This window comes from Mesocricetus auratus, unplaced genomic scaffold (assembly GCF_017639785.1).
Source record: "Mesocricetus auratus isolate SY011 unplaced genomic scaffold, BCM_Maur_2.0 Super-Scaffold_100029, whole genome shotgun sequence".
Taxonomy (NCBI): Eukaryota; Metazoa; Chordata; class Mammalia; order Rodentia; family Cricetidae; genus Mesocricetus; species Mesocricetus auratus.
Window position 1 is genome coordinate 13578311 of NW_024429210.1, and position 24090 is coordinate 13602400.

Below are 24090 nucleotides of genomic sequence, written 5' to 3' on the forward strand. Positions count from 1 at the left end.
AATAAAGAGTAAAAATACCTCACAGATGGTCTGAAAAGGAACCGAAGTAATGAAAGTACTTTGGAAATTAGAGAAGTCATTGATGTAAGCTGCCCTTACCTCAAATTTCAGTTTTGAAGCAGCTAACTTTAAAATTTACATACTGAGTCACGGAACAGAAGGCGAGAAACAAGAGACCCAGTGATGTTTGAGTAGATTCCTGCTGGTTTTCTTTAGTAGAAAACACTTGGTTCATCTTATTTTTATTCTATGTATTAGGACAGGGAGCAAAACAGAAGCCATTTATTATAATCAGCGAAGGACTTAGTGAGCTCAGGGTAATTAATAAGACAGCTGGTATGTGGCATGTACAGCTTTTTCTTCAGTAGCAAATCTTGAATATTCTCTGCAGAGATAAGATGTATATAACATGAAATTATTCACATACAGAATGCTTGTTGAAGCAATTTTTTAATAATAGAAATGTTTTCTTTAGTATCTCACAGCTCTTAGAGCTGGAAGGTATCTGAAGTAAGATTAACAGGGCAGTTTCCCAAAACAGCTAATAAGAATGGCTAGTGAGAAACATGCCGAATGGCTGGCTTATGGCTCCACCCTGATGGTGTGTGGTTGGAAAACCATCTTTTATTTGATTATTTTATAATTTTGAAGCATTACTTTTGATGAAACACAAATTAAGAGCACTGTTTTTTTGTTTTTGTTTTTTCCCCAAGACAGGGTTTCTCTGTATTGCTTTGGAGGTTGTCCTGGAACTCACTCTGTAGACCAGGCTGGCCTCGAACTCACAGAGATCTGCCTGCCTCTGCCTCCCGAGTGCTGGGATTAAAGGCATGCGCCACCAACACCCAGCAAGAGTTCTGTTTTTAAAAGTCAAATTTGAGTACTTTAAGAATAAGCTTGAAGGCTGGGGAGATGGCTTAGCTGGTGTTTGTCACACAAGCATTTGGAGCTGAGTGAGGATTGCCAGTAACATGGAAAAGCCAAGCAGAGGTGGATCTCTGGGGCTTGCTGGCCAGCCAGGCTGATTGGTGAGAGACAGTCACATCATCTCAGAAGAAAATATGCTGAGGGACTGGAAAAGATACCCTCTGGCCTCCATGTACACTTCTCCACAAGTGTACACACACACACACACACACACACACACACACACACACACACACAGAGGGTTCATCTAGAATTCTTAAAGATTTGAACAAAATGTTTTTGTCCTGCTAATAACTGGTCAGTAATGGTCAGGGAGTTCTCTGGGATTTTTAGTTATCTCTGTCCAGTTCTCTAAATTCACATTTATCTTCATTGTAATCTATGCATTTGTCCGCATAAGTTGATTTAAAAACCTAGTTTAAAGGAGGGATAGCTGGGGAGGCTTGGACAGAGGAAAGGGACTAAAGTGTTGGACTTACATTACAATCTCAAAAAGAAAGCAGAACCACAGCCCAGTTTTGAGTCCTGTTGGTGACTGGGTTTAGAAGTTAAAGCAAACAAAAGCTAAAGCCCCCCCCCCCAGAGTTGCCTGCAAGCAGGCTTGAGGGCATTAGTGTTTCTAGTTTCCCTTAGCTTTTCTGAGCCAGCCTTTGGGAGTTAACTTCTATTTCCATTCATAAGCTGTTAGCGGTTAGTTTCCTTTTGCTCATTTAAAAACTGTTCTTTATAATTTTTAGAGCTTGTTTGAAGTGAGTGTGGTCTTTGCTCATCCAGAAACAGTTGAGGATTGCCACTTCCTGTAAGTTGCTCAATAAAAACAGTGTCAATTATGTCAATTATGTTAGTGCTTTCTTTTTCATGAAGATAGTGTTGTTTTTCTTTCTTGTGGACATTTTCGGTCTCGTGAGTGTCAGATTTAAAATGTGCCCTCATAGAAGAGTCCTCAGGGAAACCAATGCAGCTAACAAATGTACATGTACAAGGATAATATTTAAATATACATATATACATGCACACACAGATACTATGTAAATATACATATATACATGCACACAGATAATATATAAATATACGTATATACATGTACACACGGATAATATGTAAATATATATATACATGCACACAGATAATATGTAAATATACGTATATACGTGTACACACGGATACTATGTAAATATATATATATACATGCACACAGATAATATGTAAAAATACGTATATAAAATGTATTTGAATGGTGTTCACCTATTATAAACTCATTAAACATTCTTCTCCTCCCCCTCTTCTCCCCCCCCTTTTTTTTAAGATAGGGCCTCACTATTTAGCTCTGACTGTCCTGGAAATTACTATGTAGATAGACTAGGCTAGCCTTGAACTCGCAGAGATCCACTTGATTCTGCCTCCCAAGTGCTGGGATTAAAGGTGTGCACCACCAAGCATGCTCAGATAAACTTTTATCTTAACTTGAATTCTGTTTCAGAGGTGAAGTTTGCCCAGATTGTTTCAAACCAGCCAAAAACAAACAGGTAAAGATTTTACTTCTTAAAATTACCAATAAAGTGGGGGCTGGAGAGATGGCTCAGAGGTTAAGAGCACTGACTGCTCTTCCAAAGGTCCTGAGTTCAATTCCCAGCAACCACATGGTGGCTTATAACCATCTGTATTGAGATCTGGTGCCCTCTTCTGGCCGGCAGATAGGAAGACAGAATACTGTATGCATAATAAATAAATAAATAAATCTTTAAAAAAAATTACCAATAAAGTGAGTATGCACTGGAAATGTGTTAAGAACTGGTCTTTAAATATCTCTATTTGGTTAATAGATTTTATTAATTTTTATTCTTTTGGGTCTTTTGAGGTAGCCTCATTCAGGGTCACCTGGAACTCGCTGTATAAACCAGTTTGTCCTGGAACTTGTAGCGATTCAGGGGCCTCTTTGCAGGACTGCAGCTCTGCCACACATTTCCCAGCCTCAGCTGTTCTCAGAAACCACGCAGCAGGGCTCCATGACCTCCTTAACCATGCATCTTCTATACCTACAAGAAGTACCATGTGCGTGGGCTGCTGTAGTCTGGCTCCTTTGGCCCAGTCTGTCCCTGGGTGCCAGGCCTGGGGTAACAAGTACCCAGGCCTGGGGTAACAAGTACGTTGCCAGCTCCTCCCAGGGGCTGAGAACCTCTTCAGTTTAGGTTGACTTCCTCAAATGAATTTGAGTCTTCACAAGATGGAACCTCCAGTGGTGGGGTTTTGTTCTCAACCTTTCCTATTGGCCCAGTGCTGGCTGGCCAGGAGATTTCTCTTTGTCTCTTTAATAAATACAGCTGCTTTCTCAGAATGTTATGTTTTGAAATTTCCTCTGCCAAACAACTTGATCCATTGCCTCTACATTCAACTGTTCTGGAATTCTTGCATGGGAAGAATGAATGGCCTCTAGTGCAGTTCCTGGTGGAAACTTTGTCCCGTTGTGACACCTCATGACCAGGCCAGTGCTGCCACTTCTCAGTGTCCTTGTCTTTAACCTCCATGAGAATGGACCATTGAGGTCTGCTTAGAGCATTCAAGAGCTTCTCTAATCCAAAGCTCCAAACTTCCACATTCCTCCCACAAAACAGTTCCAACAGATTCATCACACAGCAGTGGCTGCAGGGCTTATCTAATTATTCTTTATCAATAAGAACTTGGAGTCGGATATCGGGTAAGAACCTGAGTGATTAGAGAAGCAGTAGAGAAGTCACCAGTGACCTCCCCTTTCTCTCCTCCTTCAATCTAAAAGGGCTGATGATCTTTCTAAGCCCCACCCTTCTGCTTTCTGCGTCTCTCTATATGGCCTCAGTCCTCCAAAACCTCTTTGGCTAATTTTGATCAGCTACTGGGTAGCTCCACCCTCTGATTCAAAGCAAACTCTATTGACAGTCTCATGAGTGTCAGAGTACGATCAAAATATCCCACAATAAGTGGCCCTGATACTTCCTCAGTTATTTTTCCTACTGCTCTGATAAAACACCCTGACAAAAGATTTTGGCACACAGTGCTGAACAAAACGGAGAAAGTAGGCTGTCCACAAGTATTCAGTACTCCTTTCTTCCCGATGCCTTCATCTGCCTGGAGAGGCATGCCTGCCACAGGCCAGCATCGCGAGCACTTAAGCTTGACATGCTTGATTTTTAAATACGTAGGATGATATAATCCCTCTAATCAGTTGTGTTTCAGCTCTAGATCAAATTTCTTCCTTTTGTTTCACCCTGTGTAGTCAGTGTTCACCAGAATGGCCGTTTTGAAAGCTTTGAACAAGATAAAAGAAGAGGATTTCCTCAAGTAAGTATAGAAACCCTGAAGCATTGTGGGAATACTAAGGGTACTCTGGATTGCCTCTCAGACAAGCCTGGCTGTCTCCCAGACGTGCGGCAGTATTCGGTAAATGTTTATCAAATTAACATTACGAGTCAAGCCTGACTTCCTTACCTTACCAAGGAGGAGGCCAGAGTGTGACTCGCTGGTCAGTGCTTACCTGGCAGAGCTGAGCTGGGCCTAAAGCCCAAGCTTTTGAATCTGAGAAGATTTTGATTTCCAAAAAAGGAGTTGCCTTGCCTGGGTTTTCAACTGAGTAATTAGCGACCCATGGGCCGAGAGCTGTTCCTGCTGCATCCCAAATCTGATCCTTTCTAGTGTGGGCATCTCTGAAAGACAGGGGAGAGGCTTGGGAGTGTCCTTGCTTGCGCGGAGAGCACTGGCTGGAGAGCAGGGTCCTGGCTTCAGAGCAGTCTGTGTCACAGTTGGAACTTAGCTTGTCAGCTTCTGTCGACCTCAGTTCCCTTTTCTAAAGTATATGCTGTTAAGATATGTAGAAACACAATCAACTTTATGTTTTAATTATCAGTGCTTTAAAAAGAAACCCTAGTTATTGTAGTTTTCCTTCTAGAAGACCCTTGAATAAATATCAAGCAATGACATCATGATGAGGGCCTCTTATCATTCATGAACTAAAAAAAAAAACGAGTCTCATAATGGAAATATTTTCATTAATTTAAAAAGTAGTGAGTATTTATCTAGGGCCTGGAGAGGTAGACCAGGTCCAGTTCCAGCATCCACATAGCAGCTCCCAGTCATCCATAACCCTAGTCCCAGGGATCTGATGCCCTCTTCTGACCTCTGTGGACACTAGGCAGGACATGATGCATAAAGACCAGTTCTTGGGTTTCTGAATGGTTTCATTGTTAAGGCATCTTAGGAAATCACTGAAACATTCCAATCCACTGTTTGGGGTTAAATCAGAATTTAATTTACAGGCAGCCTCCAGTTTGTGCCTTTGGAAATTCCCAAATGATGGATAGAGGATAAATTGTTGTTCCCTGTTGTCCCAAATTGAAGTACTTTAGCTAAGAAAATGGCAACCCCAACTTTCCACGTCTTCCTGGCTTTGTGTCATGGTTGAAATGAAAAGGCAGAAGGGGGAAAGGAGTGGAGTATACCCCACAGTAGGACAGATGCCCACAACTGGGAGGAGTTACCCACTATAGACCAGCCTTACCCAAGCAGTGAAGGCTCAGTCCAGACAGCAGCACATGGCCAGAGAGAACAAAATGGTTTCCTCTACATCTGAAGGCTGCTACAAAGTGTCTCTGGGGAAGATCAGCTCTCCTGCCTGAGGAGCAACATCAAAGCCCCAATTGACTTTGTGCTGCTGCTGTGCGTTAGAAGTAGTGCTCTAGGGGTTGGAGTGTCGCTCAGTGGTTAAAAACGCTTGTTGCAAAGACCTGGGTTCAGTTCCCAGCGCCGACATGGTGGTTGGCTGCCTCCTTGGGCCCCAGGCCCACATCTGGTGCACAGATGTGCATGCAGGCAAAATAGCTATACACGTAATAAAAATACATCTTCGTTTTGTGTGTTTGGTTCTTGAGACCAGGCTTCTCTGTGTAGCTGCTGTCCTGGAACTCACTCTCTAGACCAGACCGTCCTCAAACTCACAGAGATCCACCTGCCTCTGCCTCCCGAGTGCTGGGATTAAAGGCGTGCGCCACCACTGCTCAGCATAATAGAAAAAAATCTTGAAAGAGAGAGAGGGGAGGGGAGGTTGGGTACTCTACAGCTGATGTGGTAGCTTATGCCTGCAATCCTAGGCTTCAGGAGGCTGAAGCAGATTGTGGCCAGACTGCAACACAGTGAGTTCCAGACCAACCTGGGATACAGAATGAGACCCTTCTCAAAATAAACAGCATAGATAGGGACTGGAAGATGGCTCCACGATTAAGAGCACTGGCTGCTCTTTCAGAGGACCCAGACTCAATTTCCAGGGTCAGTGACCACTTCTGGCCTCCATAAGCGCTGCACATGTGTGGTACATGAGCATGCATGCAGGTGAAACATCCACACACATAACAATAAATAAGATTTTAAAACAAAGCGGTCAAACTTGAGCAGTGAAGACCCGAATGCCCCTTTGGCTTTACAACTTGAAGGTGGTGAGGGGGACAGTGCTTGGGGCTCAAGTTCTGAGTTCTTGGACAATGCCGACTCCTCAGTATTAGTGTCCATAAAATTTATTTTGTTTTGCAGGCAGTTTCCTTGTCCTCCAAAGTCACCAAAGACTGTATCCACTGTCCTCGAAATTGAATGTACTCATGGTGCTGTTTTTGTTGCTGGTAACTATCTCCTCTAGAGTGTACATGCCCTGTCAGCCCCTGCCTGGACTCGTCTGCCTTGGCTCTCCCACTGATGGCCAGATGCAGAGAAAACCAGGCAGAGGATGTTCAGTGACCTGGAAAACAGACTTCAAAGAACTAATGTTACTATACTCTCCTTGACTAAACTCTTGGCTTTGTCCAGAGAAAAGGACAATGCTGTATCAACTTTCCTGATTGCTATACAGCAGGCACGTTTTTGTTTTGTCTTAAAAGTTATAGTTGCTTCTTAGTGAAAGCTTAAATGAAATTGCTCTGTCATCTTGGCTGCCTCCTCAGGCAAGGGCAGCAGCTCTCTTGTGGTGACTTTATTCATAAGGCAGTGAGTCACAATGTGTGAGGAAGGTTTTGGGGTTGCTGTTTTTTTAACTTACAAATTCTTAAACTTTTCACAAACTTATTTTTCTGTAATACATCATCACGAATGGCCATTGTATTATTAGTTATCTGTAAAAGCAAGTTTTTAGTGGTCATTATTGTATTCCACAAAATCTTGTAACTCTTCCAGTTAGTGAGTCAAATTATTAAATCATGTCACTCATTTGATAAACTGTTTTTTTTGTTTTTTGTTTTTTGTTTTTGTTTTTTTGTTTTTTTTGTTTTTTTTTTTTTGGTTCTTACGAGACAGGGTTTCTCTGTATTATTTTGGAGGCTTTTGGTCCAGCCTGGCCTCGAACTCACAGAGATCCGCCTGCCTCTGCCTCCCGAGTGCTGGGATTAAAGGTGTGTGCCACCACCGCCCGGCTTGATAAACTGTTTTTATGTTTCTAAACTATCTATTCTGTTAAATCTTATTTAATTATCTCCATGTCTATGTGATGCCTTCTCAAGTTAGTCTGTTTCTTAGTTAAAGGCTAGTCCTCATTTTATATCTTAGGATGTAGAATAGCAAACTTACTGAATAGTTAATTCCCTTTTTATCCTAATATATTGATCACAACATTCAATCCAACTACCTGATATTTCTTTGTCAGGCAGATATAATAAATATTCCAGAAATCTCCCACAAACCCCTTGGATAATTGATGGAGAAAGGAAAATGGAATCTTCGGTGGAGGAATTAATTTCAGATCACCTGCTGGCAGCATTCAAAGCAGAGAGTAAGTGTTACGGTGCTCATGTTCTACATCCACTGTTACTCATGAGTAGATTCTTCTAGGCAGTCATACCCCAGTCTGGGCACCCTTCATATGCAGGGCTTTTGGGCTCAGGCTTGGAGATGCCCAAAGGTACCTGTCCTTTCTCAGTGACTGCTGTCTCCTGGGAAACTCAGAACAACCAAGACTGCTTTAGACAAACCCACTAAGCCCTAACCTTGGCATGCCTCAGCCTTAGATTCTTAGGGGGGACTGCGAAGAAACCCTGGTTTTTATGCCCAGGGCTTGTTCAAGAGTAGAGCTGGCTTCTTTCTGCCCTAACCTACAGAGTGATTTGGGATGAAGTTCATGACCAGAGAAAATAGATCAAGAACAACCATTTTACAGAAGTTTTGTGGGGTGAAGTGTGTTTTAATTTCCTATTAATGAGCCATGTTTATGGGATGAGTCAGGTCTGGGAAGCCTATGTTCTTCCTGTCTCAACAGGCCTGTAAGTCAGGCAGCTTAGAGTCTGTGGCTTGTGTGGGATGTGGGAGAGGAAGGAAAAGGTCTAAGATGTCTGTTGTAAAGAAAAGCTGCAGCAGTGGGCAATGTTAGCCTTTGCAGTGGGGCTTCCAGCACAACAGAGGTCTTTGATGGAACAGCAGGCACTGCCTTTCTCAGACACACGCTCCAGAGTCAAGCAAAGGCCTAGGCAAGCACTGGCCGTCCCTTCTGACTTGTTAGGAAGAAAGCATCACTTTAAACCACACCTCCTTCGTGATTTAGTGTCTGTCATGGTGAGCTCTCCTTTTCTACTTGTCTTTATTATTTCTCTCATGTTTCTGTGCTGGTACTTGCGCACGAGTGTAGGTGTCATTAGGGCCCATGCATCTGGAGTTCCAGAGAGCCGAGTTGTACCGTGTGAGTGCTGAGAACTCCTCTCGAGAGCACTGCACTCTTAACTGCCGTCTCTCCAGAACCTGCCCCCAGGGGTTATACAAATTGTTCTCTTCTGTGGATGTGTGCAAATAGGGGTGCATGTAACGGTCAGAGGTCAGTGTTGGCTGTCTTCCTCAGCAGCTTTCCACCTCATTTTGTGAGACAAGGCCACCCTGTACTTGGAGCTCACCAAGTTGGCTGGACTGGCTAGCTAGCCAGTGAGCTCCAGGGTTCTGCTTATGTTCACCACACCCACCAAGTGGTAGGGCTACACATGCATGTTGTCACACTTCACTTCTTTTTAAGATTTTTATTTTTAAAACGATGTATATGTGTTTGTGAGTGTGTATGTGTGTGTGTATAAATGTGTGTATGTATGTGTATGAATGTGTATGTGTGTGTATGAATGTGTGTGTATGTGTGTGTATGAATGTGTATGTGTGTGTGTATGAATGTGTGTGTATGTGTGTGTATGAATGTGTGTGTATGAATGTGTATGTGTGTGTGTATGAATGTGTGTGTATGTGTGTATATGAATCTGTGTGTATATGTGTGTGTATGAATGTGTGCGTACAGGTGTGTGTGTATGTGTGTGTATGAATCTGTGTGTATGTGTGTGTATGAATGTGTATGTGTGTGTGTATGAATGTGTGTGTATGTGTGTATATGAATCTGTGTGCATATGTGTGTGTATGAATGTGTGCGTACAGGTGTGTGTGTATGTGTGTGTATGAATGTGTATGTATGTGTGTGTAGCGGTGTGTGCACATGAATGCTGTGCTTATGGGGGATAAGAGCATTGTGGCCCTTGGAGCTGGAGTTCTGGGTGTTTGTGAGCCACCTGATGTTCTAAGAGCAGCAAGTGCTCTTACTGTGGAGCCGTCCCTGCAGCTAGACACTCCGTGCTTACGCAGTGCCGGGCCTGGGAACTAGACTCTTAGTGCTTACACAGTACAGGGTTGTGAACTAGGCTCTCCATGCTTACATGGTGTGGGTTGGTGAACTAGATTCCTCATGCTTATACAGGAGGCACGTGACTCAGCTGTTTCCCTAGCTGCGATGAATTATTTTCCGAATAGAGAAAAAAGTGACAGAATCCTACTATTTTCCAGTTTTTTAGGAAAAGGACTTGTTATAAACTTTTACTTACTTAAAATAAGCTCAGAGTAAAAGCGTCTGTTGGGCCGAAGCATCGCCCAGCGTGCACTAGGTTCTGGCTTTGCATCATAGCACTGTACCAAAGAAACAAGTCTTGCTCATTTGGGGCGGGGACTTCCTCACTTCTTTTCCATGAGAATTCAGGGGTCTTCAGTTTGGACTCTGTAGGTCCCGAAGAAGCCCCTCACTTCTTCAGGGCTCAAGGACTGCTGGAGGCTCTGAAACTCCCCTTTCAGGTTTTCATGAAGGTATATGTAGTCATTTTCCTCTTGAAGGGGACAACACTGTCCCCCAACTGAAAATAAGGCGAACTGTGAGCCGAAGATGTAGCTCAGTTGCCCCGGGATCGATTCCCAGCACCAGTAAGTTAGGCATGGTGGCGCAGGCCTAGAATCCTGGTACTTGGAAGGTAGAGACAGGAGAACCAGAAGTTTAAGGTCATCCTTACTAAATAGTGAGTTTGACATCAGGCTGGGCTCACCAAGACGCTGTCTCAAAACAACGAAACACAAGCCAGGTGGTGGTGGTGGCAGCGGCACACACGCCTTTCATCCCAACACTCAGGAGGCAGAGGCAGAGGCAGTGTGATCTCTGAGTTCCAGGACAGTCAGGGCTACACAGTGAGACCCTGTCTCAAAACAACAACAAAACCCTAACACATGAGAGGAAAGCAGATTGTATGCTCCATGTGTTCTCCGAGAAAACTGATTAAGAGCAGCCGCCTTCTGGGAGGGTGCTAACTGCTCATATGTGCGGGGTGGGTAGCAGAAGCTTGTTCAGAGTTCCTGACTGATAACAGCATTTGCCAGACGTATTTCTCAGCTGGGTGACATGTTATTTCCGACCAGTGGTCCCTACCTGTAGGCCCTGGGAAGATGAATTTAGCAGTTGCCTCCTTGAGTTTGAGAGCTAGGTGAGCAGCTATTTTCATGACAACCATTCTGCTCCTCAGGAGGACACACAAGCTTGTCTCTCCTTGCTTTGAGCTGGCACAGCCTCCTAGGTGCTTGCTAACTAAGTCCGTAGTTAATGAATGAGTAGTAAGTACTGAAAATCAATGAGTTTAAGAAGTCTTTCCCTAATACTACATGTACTACTTTACTTACTGACTAAAGTGTTTGTTGGGTCAGTTCCCTGTGGGCACGATGAGTTACAAGGTGAAGTCCAGGCTGTGTGTCTTGGTATTCTGGAACCTTCAGTCATCTGGCACCTCCCTGGGTCTGAGAGCCACTGTATAGGTTAACTACTCAACAGTCCCAGATAATTATTGCTCTGCATTTTGTTTTTGGCATGACCTTTCCTTCAAGGACATGCTTAAAACCCGTGACAATTTAGGTTCAGAAAAGTACATTTTAAGCGTGTATCCTCTGGTACTAAAGACTTTTTTTCAGCTCTTCCTCATCATATGCTCTATAAAGTTTTAAGGTCTTTCTGCTACAAATGATTTCTACTCTAGGGCCCAAGCTGTTTTCTTAGGTTTCAAGCTTGAGGCACTTCTAAAAGGGAGCTGGTGACATGCTCAGTGACAAAAGGTAATGTTGTTAAGATTGATGGCCTGAGTTTGGTCCCCAGCTCCCACACGATGGAAGGAGAGAATGACTCTACAAATTGTCCTCTGACCTCCACATGTACACCACAGAACATGTTCGTACTCACACACATCACACATACACACATATACACATGTAATACTAAGAAATAGAATAAAGGGTAAAACATAGAATTGTGCTCATAGTGCAGGGGTGTTCTTACATTTGTTTCCTGCCCTGTGTCTACATGTCAAGTTATGCTCTCCAATTCGCCAGGAATGGTGACTCTGAATATGGGGCTGTGTCTACCTTGTCTACCCCTGTCTTTCTATCATCAAGCAGTATTGCCACAGTAGGCATCCTGAATGAATACTCTGATGCTTTTGTGCACAGAGCCCTGCTGGCCTCCTTCCTCTTTGAGCAGAGTCATTGTACAGACTACCCAGGGTTCTCAGCCCTCCAGCCCTTCTCAGCCCTCTGCTGGGTGGTCCTGTGTAACCTGGGTTGACTAGTTCTGGTGTCAGAATGCCTGAGCCACCAGCCTTGCTACCAGACCTGCGTTTCTTACTGTGGTGTGATTTTTGGCAATGGATGCGTCCTGCCTGTCTCACTTTCCTTAGAAGGAAAATGAAAACAGTGCCAGTGGCAACCTGTTTTAAAGCGCTTGGAGTGACAGCTGCTGAAGTCTGCTGTGGTGATGAGGTCTCCCGTTTGATCTGTATCTGTGTGCATTGTTATGTAGATCCTTGAAACTTTTCCCTGTTGGACATCTCAGCTTTTGGTCTGTGATGATAAATTCTTCTTGGATTGTACAGTGGTTTTAACATGGGTCCATGTTGGGTTTGGTTATATAATCAGTTTGCTATTTAAAGGTCAGACCTTTCTTCTCTCACTCTTTTTCCATGGAGTTTAATTTTAACATGACTACCCTTGTTGTTTTGCTTGCTTGCTTTAAAGAAAAGACAAAGTTTTTGCTATAATCCAGTGGTCAGGGAGGTGGGATCTTCCTTCCAGCCTTGCCTTTCTTTGAGATGGATGCTAGTTAAACTCTGGCTTTGACGTCAGAAATATATAGCTCTGCCACTAGATTGTTTGACCCTGGGAATATTGCCTAAATCTATGAAGTATATTTATTTAATGCTTCATGAAGATATAAGATTAAATGATGTGTATAATTTTACCCGAGTACCTGACATATAATGAGTAGTACTTACTATTATCATTATTGTTTTAGCCAAGACTGAGATTAGAGATGGAGTGATCATTATCCCTTGAAGCCCCTCCCATGGATTGCTGGGACCACACAGTTGGGTTTCTGCCGGTGGTTGGGGAAGAGTAGACTATGGCTGCTGCCTCTCATCCTTCTTCTCTTGTTTTGCTTCTTACAGGTTTTAATTTCTCATCCTCTGGGAGAGAAGATGTAGACGTGAGAACATTAGGAAATGGTAAGAAGGCGGGAGCGCCACCTGACTAGAAGTGGCTGGGGCTGCTCCCTTGCAAGGCAGAGGCTCACTGGAGCCACTTAGAGCCAGTGGGAGAGCCCAGGCCGCTCCAGAGGGGGAGCCTGTGGGTCGTGTGGCTGTCTCTGCAGACTACCATTTGTGTCTGAACAGCAGTCACTTCTTCAGAGGCCTCCTTCTCACAGGCCTTAAGCTGCAATGGACTTGCATGTGCACTAGGACATATTTTTCCCTCAAAATTTGTTAGTTACCCCATTTAAGAACTTTCCAGACCAGTTGGTGGTAGCCCATGTGTCCCTCAGGAGGCAGACGCAGGCAGGTCTCTGAGTTCAAGGCCAGCCTGGTCTACAGAGCGAGTTCCAGGACAGGCAGGACTATGTAGAGACCCTGTCTCAAAAAATAAAGAAAGAACACCTTAGAAGTTACCAGTTTTCAATGTGTCTGTCTTTATTTCAAAATCACTCTGCTCTTCCAGCCGTCATTTCCCTCTCTGCTTTATCTTGTTGAGTTATAAGAAAGATAATGAGAATTAATTCTGAGCTGTTTGATGTTTGTCCTTCCTTCCCCTTGTGGGATCACAATTGTTCCATGTCAGTAGTAGATTAACTAGGAGAATGGATCTCACCTTGTTATGTCTGGGCATTGCTCTCTGTGACAACTTAGTCCCATTATTGTAACCAACTTAATTAGTGGCTACTTAAATTTTATTTTGTAGTTACCACAGGCTTGTTTGTGGACCACTGGGAAGGCAGTCATTTTCACATACTGCCTGTACAGGGTTTAGCAATCTTCCTGCTCTAGTCCCCCAAAAGCCCCTGTATTCTTTCCACACATTCTCCCTCCCCCAGATGTAGTCATGTCAGTAAACTTTCAGTCCTCTAGAGCCCAGCCCTTTTCTCACACCTCCTCCATTTGCCCAAATGTTAACTCCATCAACACATTTCTGTTTCATGATGGGCGTGCACTGCCAGGAAGGCCTTTTGCAGTGGAGCTGCTGAATCCTCACAGAGTGCATTTCACTTCACAAGAAGTCAAGGAGCTCCAGCAGGTAAACGCTTACGTGGAGGCATCATGTTTGTGCAACCCTGCGACTGGGCTAGAGTTGACAATTGTTTTTCTTTCTCTGCTGCTGCAGAAAATTAATAAATCATCTGACAAAATCCAAGTACGTGATTTGCAGCTTGTCACCAGGTGAGGCTGGGCGTGCGGGAGAGATTCCAAAAGGGAAGTTTTCAGAGAACATGTATTTGGTAAGGGAATTGCATACAGGGTATATTAAGAAAAAAAATCTGACTCCAATTAAGAAACGGGAAAATGATGAAGTAGACATTTCTTCAAGGAGGATGTCTGGGTAGCCCGTGAACATGAAATAGTGCCCAGCATCTTACACTTACCGTGCAGGCCAGAGCTACTGTGAGCCGAGGGTTCACTCCGCACCCATCGTAAACAATAAAGTAGAGAGTGCTGGCCAGGGCACAGAGGAACTGCCGTGCGCTCGGCTAGTGGGGGAATGGCTGGGATAGTCTGCCAGAGACTCAAACCTGAGCTGCCCATGTGGCCTGGCAGTCCCGCTTGTAGGCAGAAACTACATCTACAACAGAAATGAAAATGTACATAACCAAAGGTCACACATGGGTGCTCATAGTAGTGCTTTCACAAAGCAGAGAAGTAGCCAGTGGTAGCACAGGCCTGTAATTCTAATTAGAAGGCCAGTGCCAGAAGGAGGCCAGCCTGGGATATGTAAGACTGTTATATCAAAAAAAAAAAAAAAAATTAGATACCACTTGTGTTTCTATAGAAAAACACAATGTGAAACTGTTGTCCCTTTTTATCCTTGAAAGATGTGTTTCAAGACTTGCGGCAGACACCCGAGACTGCAGATAATACTGAATCCTATAAATAGTATGCTTTTCCTGTAATTGACGACAAGGTTTGACTAAAAAAAACTGAGCACAAGTCAGGACCAGAGAGAGCACTGGCTGTTCTTGCAGAGGACCTGGGTTCAGTCCAGCACACACGGTGACTCACAACCTGTAACTCCAGCTCTGGGGCATCCGACTCCCTTTTCTGGCCTCCAAGACTACCAGGCACTCATGTGGCACACGTACATACATGTAAGCACTCACACATACACATAAAATGAAGATAATGCTTTAAAGAAAATAAACTATAAAAGAATAATAGCTAATAATGAAACAGGACAATTGTAGCAATATACTAAAATTTAAAAAAAGATAATTATCAGTTCCCTGTTTTGAGCTTTTGCACACAATACTTTTGGTCTGAGGTTGACAGCATGCAAAGTGGATCCTCCAGTGTAGTATGATTTGTTTTGTTTATCTTGAAAATGAAGAGGTATGGAACACTGACTCATAGTGCACCACAGGTGCGCCGTGACCTTGACGGTGCTATGACTAGACAGAAAGCAGTCGCCACTCTGGGATCACACCTGGTAGGAAATGTTCAGAGAAATGATAAAGACAGAATGACAGGTAGTGAGAGATCATCCTGGGCTTGGGAAAGAGAGGGAAGAAAGTGCTGATGGGTATGGAGGGTCCTTCTGGGGGCAGTGGACGTGTCGTGAGTTAGATCATACTAGAAACAATAAAATGCATAGAGTGTGCCATGTAACTGGGGTGGGGGAATGTATGTAAGTTACACCTCCGCCAGGCTGTTGTGAGGGAGCCGAGGTCTGGGACAAGGGTTATGTGTGTTGCATGCGTTGAGACAAATTTTCCTTTGTCCTTGGTGTTTAGAGAGGCGCTAGGGTACATGAAGGAGGGTGAAGAAGAGAAGACCAAAACCTACAGTGCCCTTGTATGGACGAGTAGAGCAATACAGAGGAAGGACATTGGATTTCTAGACGACCTGAAGGTACCTTACCTGCGGCTTTTGTTTGTTTCATTTTCCTTCTGCATGTCAAAGCCCACTGTGCTCTAGTTTATTACCAGCAAGCCACTGCGCCCGCATTCGAATCCCGGTTTTCCAGTTCACTGGCGGAGTGCAGGTGCCTACCAAACTCTTTGGAGAAGCAGTGTTTCGATGATGGCTGGTGACGCATGCCCTTAAAACCAGCGAGTCAGAGGAGGTGGATCTTTTGAGTTCAAGTCCAGCCAGGCCTACACAGAGCAACATGAAAAAGTCATGTTGCTGACTCTGAAGACAGATTCATCGGGAAACCCTGGGTCTGCATTTTGTAGTTGTGCGACTCCAGACAAGCTCCTTAGCCTCTATGCTTCATCTGTGAAATTAGGTTAGAAAAACTAAATTAGTTCAATTGTACAAAGCATTTCAAATGGCACCAACCGCATAGAAAATACGCAGTAGTACTATTCTATTTGGTTATCTGTTTAATATAAAATAACATGTATTTAATAGAATTGATACTAAAATTGCATATGTGAGTGAATATCATGTAATAATTATGTGAAGCACATGTATTTTGTAAGCATGCCACTGTAAAGGTCCCACTTGTTCTGTAGACTAGTTTCAGTGGGTAAGAGCACTTGCTGTGCAAGCATGAGGACCCGAGTCTGCACCTCAGCTCCATGTTAGAAGCAGGCATGGCCGTGTGTGCCTTAACCCCAAAGCTGTGGGCAGAGACAGGAGGCGCTAGTGACAGACAGGACACCTGTGGTCCTACTGTCCTGTGCATACACCAGAGGGACAGGGAGAGAGAGAGGATTCAAATGCAAGGACTGTGTGAGCATAAATGAGCACAGATGTGAGTGGTCGTATAACAGTTTTCCTACCCGGATCTTTAAAATCATGTAGTAGAGTGGGGTGTGGTGGCTCAGAAGAACCAGGCAGGAGGATCACAAGTTTGAGGCCAGCCTGGGAAGCATAGCAAGACTCTGTTGCAAAGAACCAAATTACGTACAGTGATACTGCTAACATAGGGGAATTGTTATCCCAAGTGCTAAGGGGAAAGCTATAGGATTAACCAGTGGGTAATGCCTCTGATTTCAGCACTCAGATGTGCTGTGTGTACACACGTATGTGTGGCTACGTAGAAAACAATATGGCGCCAGGCAGTGGTGGCACACGCCTTTAATCCCAGCACTCGGGAGGCAGAGGCAGGCGGATCTCTGTGAGTTCGAGGCCGGGCATGACCGACAGCCTCCAAAACAATACAGAGAAACCCTGTCTTGTGAAAAGAAAAAAAAAAAGAAAACAATATGGCAAAGTTTTCATAAATAAGATTGATACTTTGTCATGGAAAGTATAGTACTGAATAGATAAAAATATGAATAAAGGGTCTGAGTAGATGGTTGAAAAGGAACAGCTCCAAATGGCCCAGCATCATTTGGAGGACTGTTCCACCTCCAGGACAAAGTAATATATGACATGACTTCATTTCCTTAAAGCAGTAAAGCAGACGGTGGGTGTAGTAAGAGCGAGGGAGTTGAAGACATGGAAAGTGTTTGACTTGGAAGGCAGTGGCAAGGACTGTAAAAAGGAAGACAGTATTGATGTCCCCACACCTTCTATTGACAACCTCACCACAGGGGCATGGCTCCCGTGTAAGGAGATGCACGACAGGAGGCTTTCTGACTTAGTTCAAAGAGGCAGAATCAACAATGTCAAAACTGGAGAGAAAACGCTGTTAGCTGGGTGCAGTGGCCCGGCCCATAAAGGGTGTGACTTCAGGGCCAGCCTGGACTGTGACTTCAGGGCCAGCCTGGACTGTGACTTCAGGGCCAGCCTGGACTGTGACTTCAAAGAGCAAGCAAGCTAACCAACAAAAGCTTTGAACGAGCTCGTGGTAGAACGGACAAGCATCTCGTAGCTATCAAAAATAAAACGGGAAGCGGGCTATGACTTCCCTTAATCCAGGTTGGGTTAGTGTGTCTATGCATATCAAAATGTTGAAGACAGGCAGTGTCTGAGTCTGCCTCACAGACGCAAGCGAAGTCACGGGTGTGAGTGCTGCAGGGAAAGCACACTTCATTTGTCCCCAAGACACCTGTCACCTCCACAGGCTTTGTGCTCTGCTCCTGCCCAGGGCCTTCAGGAGAGAGTTTGGGTTTGGTTTTGTGTAATTGAGGCAGGTTGTCATGTAGCCCAGACTGACCTCAAACTCCACTGCGCAGCCAAGGATGGTGCTGCACTTCCAATCTCCTACATAGGGCTGCTGAGTGCTAGGTTCCTGGTGTGTGTCACTATACCTGTTTTCTGTGCTCTGCTAGGCACTGAGCCCAAGGGTGTCAGGCATGCTATTCAGGCACTGGACCAAATGAGCCACATCTCCAGCCCCAGATAAGTAGGTGCAATACACACATACCTTTAAGAATGCAGACAGATTTATGGACTTTTGTAAATCATGTATTCCTTCATAGATGTATAAATCAGCTGGATATAATGGTGCACACCTTGGGAAGCAGGGACAGATAGATCCCTGAGTTCAAGGCCTGCCTAGTCTTCATTGTGAGATCCTGTCAAAAACCCAAACAAAAACTTGTTTGCTCACCAAAAATGCACCAAAAATACAGATGTATAAATCATTTAGAATACTGTTAAAAAAGAAATGTATTAAATTTATTAAAGAAATTTGTTAAAAAGAATAGGTTTGGGGGCTGGCATTGGAGGCTCAGTGAAAAATGAATCCATTAAAAATGGATTCAAGGGCTGGGGATACGGCTCAGTGGCAGGGTGCTTGCCTAGTGCAAGGCCCTGGTTTTGTTTCCCAGCACTGCAAAAACATAGCAAAAAAGCCTCAGTTCGGGGGATTGCTGTATACCTAACTAAAAAGTGACGTAGAAAGGTGGTTTGATGGGGACATTGGAAGTGGTAAGAGACCACTCCCAGGTGCACTGCTGGGGCCTGCTTCGTTTCTAGTAACACTGTTACACTTTACAGAATTCCCATGGGCTTAGAGATAAAAGCTGAGTTACTTCTCTATTCTGAGAACAAAAAGCGCTGCAGACTCACCGCTTGCCTCCTGTTTTTAAAGGGCAGCTACTTCTAAGGAAAAACTGTGTTTGTGTGTGTTTCTGAAAATTCAGCAGTGTGGGGTAACACAGTAAGGGCTAAGAGTGGGTGTAATGGTTTCCTTTTGTAATCTAAAAAGCAGACCAAAAAGGACACATGGGCATGGGTGCTGAGGGTGCTGTGTTAATGACACATGGGCATGGGTGCTGAGGGTGCTGTGTTAATGACTCTTGTGATTGGTTCACAGTCAGTCCCCGGAAAGGAGTTCTCACTGGGTAGCTTCACTTGTTTACTTGTTTGTTTGTTTGTTTGTTTGGCTGTCTGTTCATCCATCCATCCATCCATCCATCCATCCATCCATCCATCCATCTATCTATCTGTTCTCTTTTTGGACAAGGTGTTACCATGTAGCTCTAGCTGTTCTGGGATTCACTCTGTAGACCAGGCTGACCTCAAACTCACAGAGACTCACCTGCCTGTGCCTCCAGAGTGCTGGGATTAAAGGCCTTAGCTGCTAATTTAAAGGCTGGCTGTTTCTGAGTCTCTATATACATTATTATAACTCTTCACCACAGTTCATTCTTGAAAATATTTGTCTTTTTGGCTGGAGAAAAGTCAAGCCCCATAGAGACAGCTCATCTCATAGGAATTGTAGAATCATCAAATCACAGTGGGGTGGGGCCGTTGACTCCTGCTCTTGTGGGTCAGGCGTGCCTTCCAGTGTGCTCTTGCTCAACTCGTTCTTCCTTGGTGCTAGAAGGGAATGCAGGCTGGAGGAGCCTTTCCCTCCTCAGCAGAGCCACAGCTGCTCACTCATGCAAACCTGGAGCTGTTCCAGCAACAGACTGCAGACTTCTTAAGAGCCAACTTGTCTGCTTTGTCTAAAATCTATTTTTAAAAGTTTGAAATAGCTGACCTTTTATAGTATTAATCCCTAGTTCTTAATTTATATCACCTAATATGTAGGGAAATCTCTAATTTGATGTAATTATAAGAAAAAGCAGTCTATATCACTGAAAAAAATGAATTGTGAAGATATGTACAAATATTATTTTCGTAAAGCTGGGCTAAAAACTACTGGAAGACTTATTTATAATCGACATATGGAAGCATCTTGCTGGCACTGCTGCACTTTTCCCTGATACAGTCTATTGTACAGCAAACCCCAAAACAGGTGCATGCCACTTCGTAAAATGCGCACACTTCCCGCATGCACGAGTGACAGGTCCGCCTCTGCCTGCTACTTCTCCTCCAGTCCACAACCCTCACTTCCACGGCAATCACCTGTGGCATTAGAAAACACAGGTAACAATGCTGTCTTCTAGCAAAGTCCTAAGCCAGAATCCTGGCTGATGTGTGAAATGTCAGGGCAGAAGTGCCCTCAGGATCATCCCCTTCCTGTGATAGGGTAGTGGTGTTCAGACGGTGAGCTAGAGCCTAAGGAGGGGCAGCTGGGTCTGGGCCCCATCCTGCTCTGACGTGATGGGAACTAATGTGGTGAGCTCCGGGTGGCTGTGTGACTGCACCATATCCTCCTCCAGGACTTAAAGATTGACCAGAAAACACCTCTCCGGGTCCTTCACCGAAGGCCTTTGGCTGTGAGAACTCGGGCCATTCATTCTATGGAGACGCACTACCTGGATGAGCATCATTTCCGTCTGTATCTGAAGACCCAAGCTGGAACGTATCCTTTTGCCTGTGCATCGCAGAGACCCAACCAGAATGGGGTCCTGGTAGTTAATGCTGCCCGGGAAAGAGGGTCAGTTGATTGAGATGTTTCTCTTTGTTAGAGATGTGCTCTTGTGAACCCAGGGGTCACATGTACTCCAGGCTGGCCTTGAACTCCTGATCCTCCTGCCTCCACCTCTCAAGTGCTGGGATTACAGGCCTGTGCCACCTCTGGTGGTCTGGGACATTCTGGAAAGGATTTGTGTGTATTCATCTAATATTTTGGAATCAATACTTTTTTGTTTGATGTCTGTTTTCCCATTTGTGTTTCAAAACAGTGTTTTAAACCATGAAATGTCCATCAGTTAATTCAATGGCAACTTTTAAAATTTACAGTTCTGGTTGGGTGATGGTGGCGTACTCCTTTATCCCAACACTCGGGAGGCAGAGGCAGGAGGATATCTGAGTTCAAGGCCAGCCTGGTCTACAGAGCAAGTTCCAGGACAGCTAGGGCTATTACACAGAGAAACCCTGCCTTGAAAAACAAAAACAAACTGCAAACAAAAATTTACAGTTCTGTTACAGTGTCTTACCCATTGTTTAGTACATAATATACTCAGAAAGTACTTTTAATTGATTCATTTGCTATCTTTACACATTTTGCAAGTCACATGTTCATAACCCTATTTGGTCCTCTAAGTGTAAATGGAATTCTTAATTGGTCTACCTAATATAAACCCGGAGTCAGATATAGAGAAAAATGCTGAGTGATCAGAGAGAAGGAGCAAGACACATCACACCTTACCTCGTTAGCGTCTTAGCAGACAAGTGAGTTCCTGTTTCTCCATGCTTATATCCTGTTTCCATCTAGCTACCTCACTTCCTGTCTGTCTGTACAGACCTCCAGACCTCTATGGTTAGCTAGTGACGAGCTCCATTCTCTGACCTTCAGAAAGGCTTTATTTGTACAAGTGAGATATCACCACATAAAGTATTTCAAGTGTTTCCCCAATTGATTACACATAGGTGATAGAAGGAAACAGGGGTATTTTACTGTTTTGAAAATTTGAGACAAGTGCTCACCATGTTCCCAGGCAGGCCTATGTATAGGCCTGTGTGAAAACACAACCCAAAGATGGTTGTTGGTGGCACACGCCTTTAATCCCAGCACTCAGGAGGCAGAGGCAGGTGTGAGTTTGAGGTCAGCCTGGTCTACAGAGCGAGTTCCAGGACAGCCTCCAAAACAATACAGAGAAACCCTGTCTTAACCCCCCCCCCAAAAAAGGAAAACACAACCGGAACACTACATATCACCTACTTAAGTAATGACATGTAGTGTTAGGACAGAGTTCAAAACTCCAAAATTTTAAATAGAAAAGATTGGAACTGGACGCTTTAAATACCTTGTGCTGAAGCGGGTACTTTGTTTATAACATGTTCCAACCTGTGGCTCTGGGCCCCAAACCAGGGTTCGAATAGAGCGTGTCAGAGAGCCAGTGTCTCAGGCTTAGTGCAGTATTCACTGTCTTTTAGGACTGCATCTCACTGTGACTCCTAGGCTGTTCCTGATCTCAAGATTCTGCCTCTGCCTTCCAGGTGCTAGGATTACAGGCATGTCTCACCATGCCTGGTTTTCTTATTGCTCCTCCCAACTGTGTGTGAGCATGTGAGCGTGTGTGTGTGTGTGTGTGTGTGTGTGTGTGTGTGTGTGTGTGTGTGTGTGTTCCAGTGGAATGAAATGATAAATCTCTTCTAATTGGTATGCAGGTAGTGACATAGTTCTGTATACAACACAAACCTCTCCGGAGTGGGAGGAGTCGAGGGCTAGTCACCACATTGCTGTAACTAGTGTGCCTCTCCTCTTAATCATCTTTCCTTTCCTTTAGGCCACCTTGAAGTGGCCTGGGTTGACCAGGCTATTACTCCAGATAGCTTTTCAGTTTTGCGGTTTGAATCAGGGATGATTTGTGTAGACTCTGGTGGGCAGCTTATTTCATCTTTATTGTTTGTACACATTGGCTGCTGTAGATGGAATTCAAAGAAATCACAAGTGTTAAAGTTTATTTTGATTTTTTTGTTGGGGTCTGACATGTTAAGTACGTGTCACAGCATTGAGCTTCACACCCTGCTTTAGATTATAAAAAAAATAAAATAAAATTAACCCTGCCTTTAATTTTACATGCCAAGAAGAAAAGTTCTTTGTCTTTTGGAAAAGCTAACACCTTTTGAATCGCATTAAGACAGTTTTGGAAACAGCTACGTACATGTACTTAATATGTTAGCCAAGAAGAACTGGTAAAGCAGTAGATGCCGTGTGGTTCTGATAGAAGTGTCCGCCCTTTATGCACTCAGTTCATCTCGTGCTCTCAGTCTCGTGTGGCTCGGCACCTGGAAGCGGGCTCTTAGCCTCCATTGTCACCCGCCAGCATGCAAACGGTTCCCACCTTCCCATTGCTCTGGGGCACCTTGGTCTGCTTCTTTCTTTATTACTGGCTTTCTCTAAAAATCAGAGAAACAGAATGGCAGTTGAAGAGGAATTATGAATTCAGGGGAAGAAAGCTACTGGATAATTGTATGGCTTCTGTTTGAGTTAAAACACGTAGTGGGTAAGTAGGTGAAGAAAGTTTTTACATTGCTTCCTAGCCAGTGCTTGAGGATGCGTTTGTTTCCCTGCACAAATGCCATTAACTGTCTAAGCTGAATTCTGTTTTACTAATGCAGTGTTTTTGTTATTGTTTCTTAGTGAAATGGGAAAGATGTGTATTTTTCAGATAATGTCAGGGCTACAGTATCTTATTAGGAACAAATTCCAGCTCTAACCATTGTCTTCAAAATAGAAACCTATGAAGAGAACACAAAGTTGCTAAAACCAACCCATAAGAGTTTAGCAGGTGTGGTGGCCCTAGATTGCTCTGCTCAGGACAGCCTGGATCCTACAGTGGTTCCACGGCCAGGTTGGGGTACATGGCAAAACATTTAGAAGCATACATGCAGAAAGACTAAAAGCAAACAAAATCAAACAAGCAAAAAAAACCCACCTTCATTCTCTTTTTCTCAACTGCCTGTAGCTGCAGCCTCAGGGAGGGACCCCACTCCCTTTTCTGACCTCTGCCGGTCATGCATGCATGGTGTACAGTCACAACACACACATGCGTGTGTAAATAATAAATATAAGTTGATTTTAAAGAAGACTAAATTAGAAATTCAACTCTCCTTTCCGTCTTGATGCCAGTATGTTACCAGGGGCCACGTTGTTGAGGTCACTTTCTGTGTGGTCCTGTGGAAACTTACCATTTGGTAGATGCCAATTGCCATTATTGAAAAATGGGATCAGATATTTAAAAAAAAAAGGTTAAAAAAACAAAAGCTTTGGGTTGAGCATGGCGGCGCATGCCTTTAATCCCAGTACTCAGCAGGCAGAGGCAGGTGGATCTCTGAGTTTGAAGTCAGCCTGGTCTATGAGTTGTAGGCTATGTCTACACAGTGAGATACTGTCTCAGAAAAGCGGGGAGAGGACATTGAACTATATAGTTGATTTAATGTGTACCAAACCTTGGCATTTTGAGACGAGCTAAGAGAAAACCAAAGCTGGGGTGGGGAGTGCCAAGGCTTCCCATCTCAGCACTTGGAAGGTGGAAGCAGGAGGGTACAGGTCAAGTTCATGTAGCCTGGCTGACGTGATGCCCTGCCTGAAGCAAGGCAAAGCCGTGGTGGGTCTGAT

At 44.2% G+C, this 24090-nt stretch overlaps 1 protein-coding gene across 5 annotated transcripts in view; it reads left to right on the forward strand.

The window, feature by feature from the left end:
* Window positions 1-24090, forward strand: part of Pus10 (pseudouridine synthase 10) — a 68742-nt gene that overhangs the window by 41181 nt on the left and 3471 nt on the right. For 4 of the 5 annotated variants that reach the window (XM_040733162.1, XM_040733165.1, XM_040733164.1 and 1 more), the window contains 10 exons: window positions 1665-1726; window positions 2408-2453; window positions 4178-4242; window positions 6481-6566; window positions 7580-7705; window positions 12699-12755; window positions 13742-13818; window positions 13906-13961; window positions 15527-15644; window positions 20243-20385. In XM_040733162.1, the coding sequence (XP_040589096.1) occupies window positions 1665-1726; window positions 2408-2453; window positions 4178-4242; window positions 6481-6566; window positions 7580-7705; window positions 12699-12755; window positions 13742-13818; window positions 13906-13961; window positions 15527-15644; window positions 20243-20385 (836 nt within the window). Of the gene's footprint in view, window positions 1-1664; window positions 1727-2407; window positions 2454-4177; window positions 4243-6480; window positions 6567-7579; window positions 7706-12698; window positions 12756-13741; window positions 13819-13905; window positions 13962-15526; window positions 15645-20242; window positions 20461-24090 lie in introns of all 5 variants that reach the window. The other variant, XM_040733166.1, reaches the window with a different exon arrangement.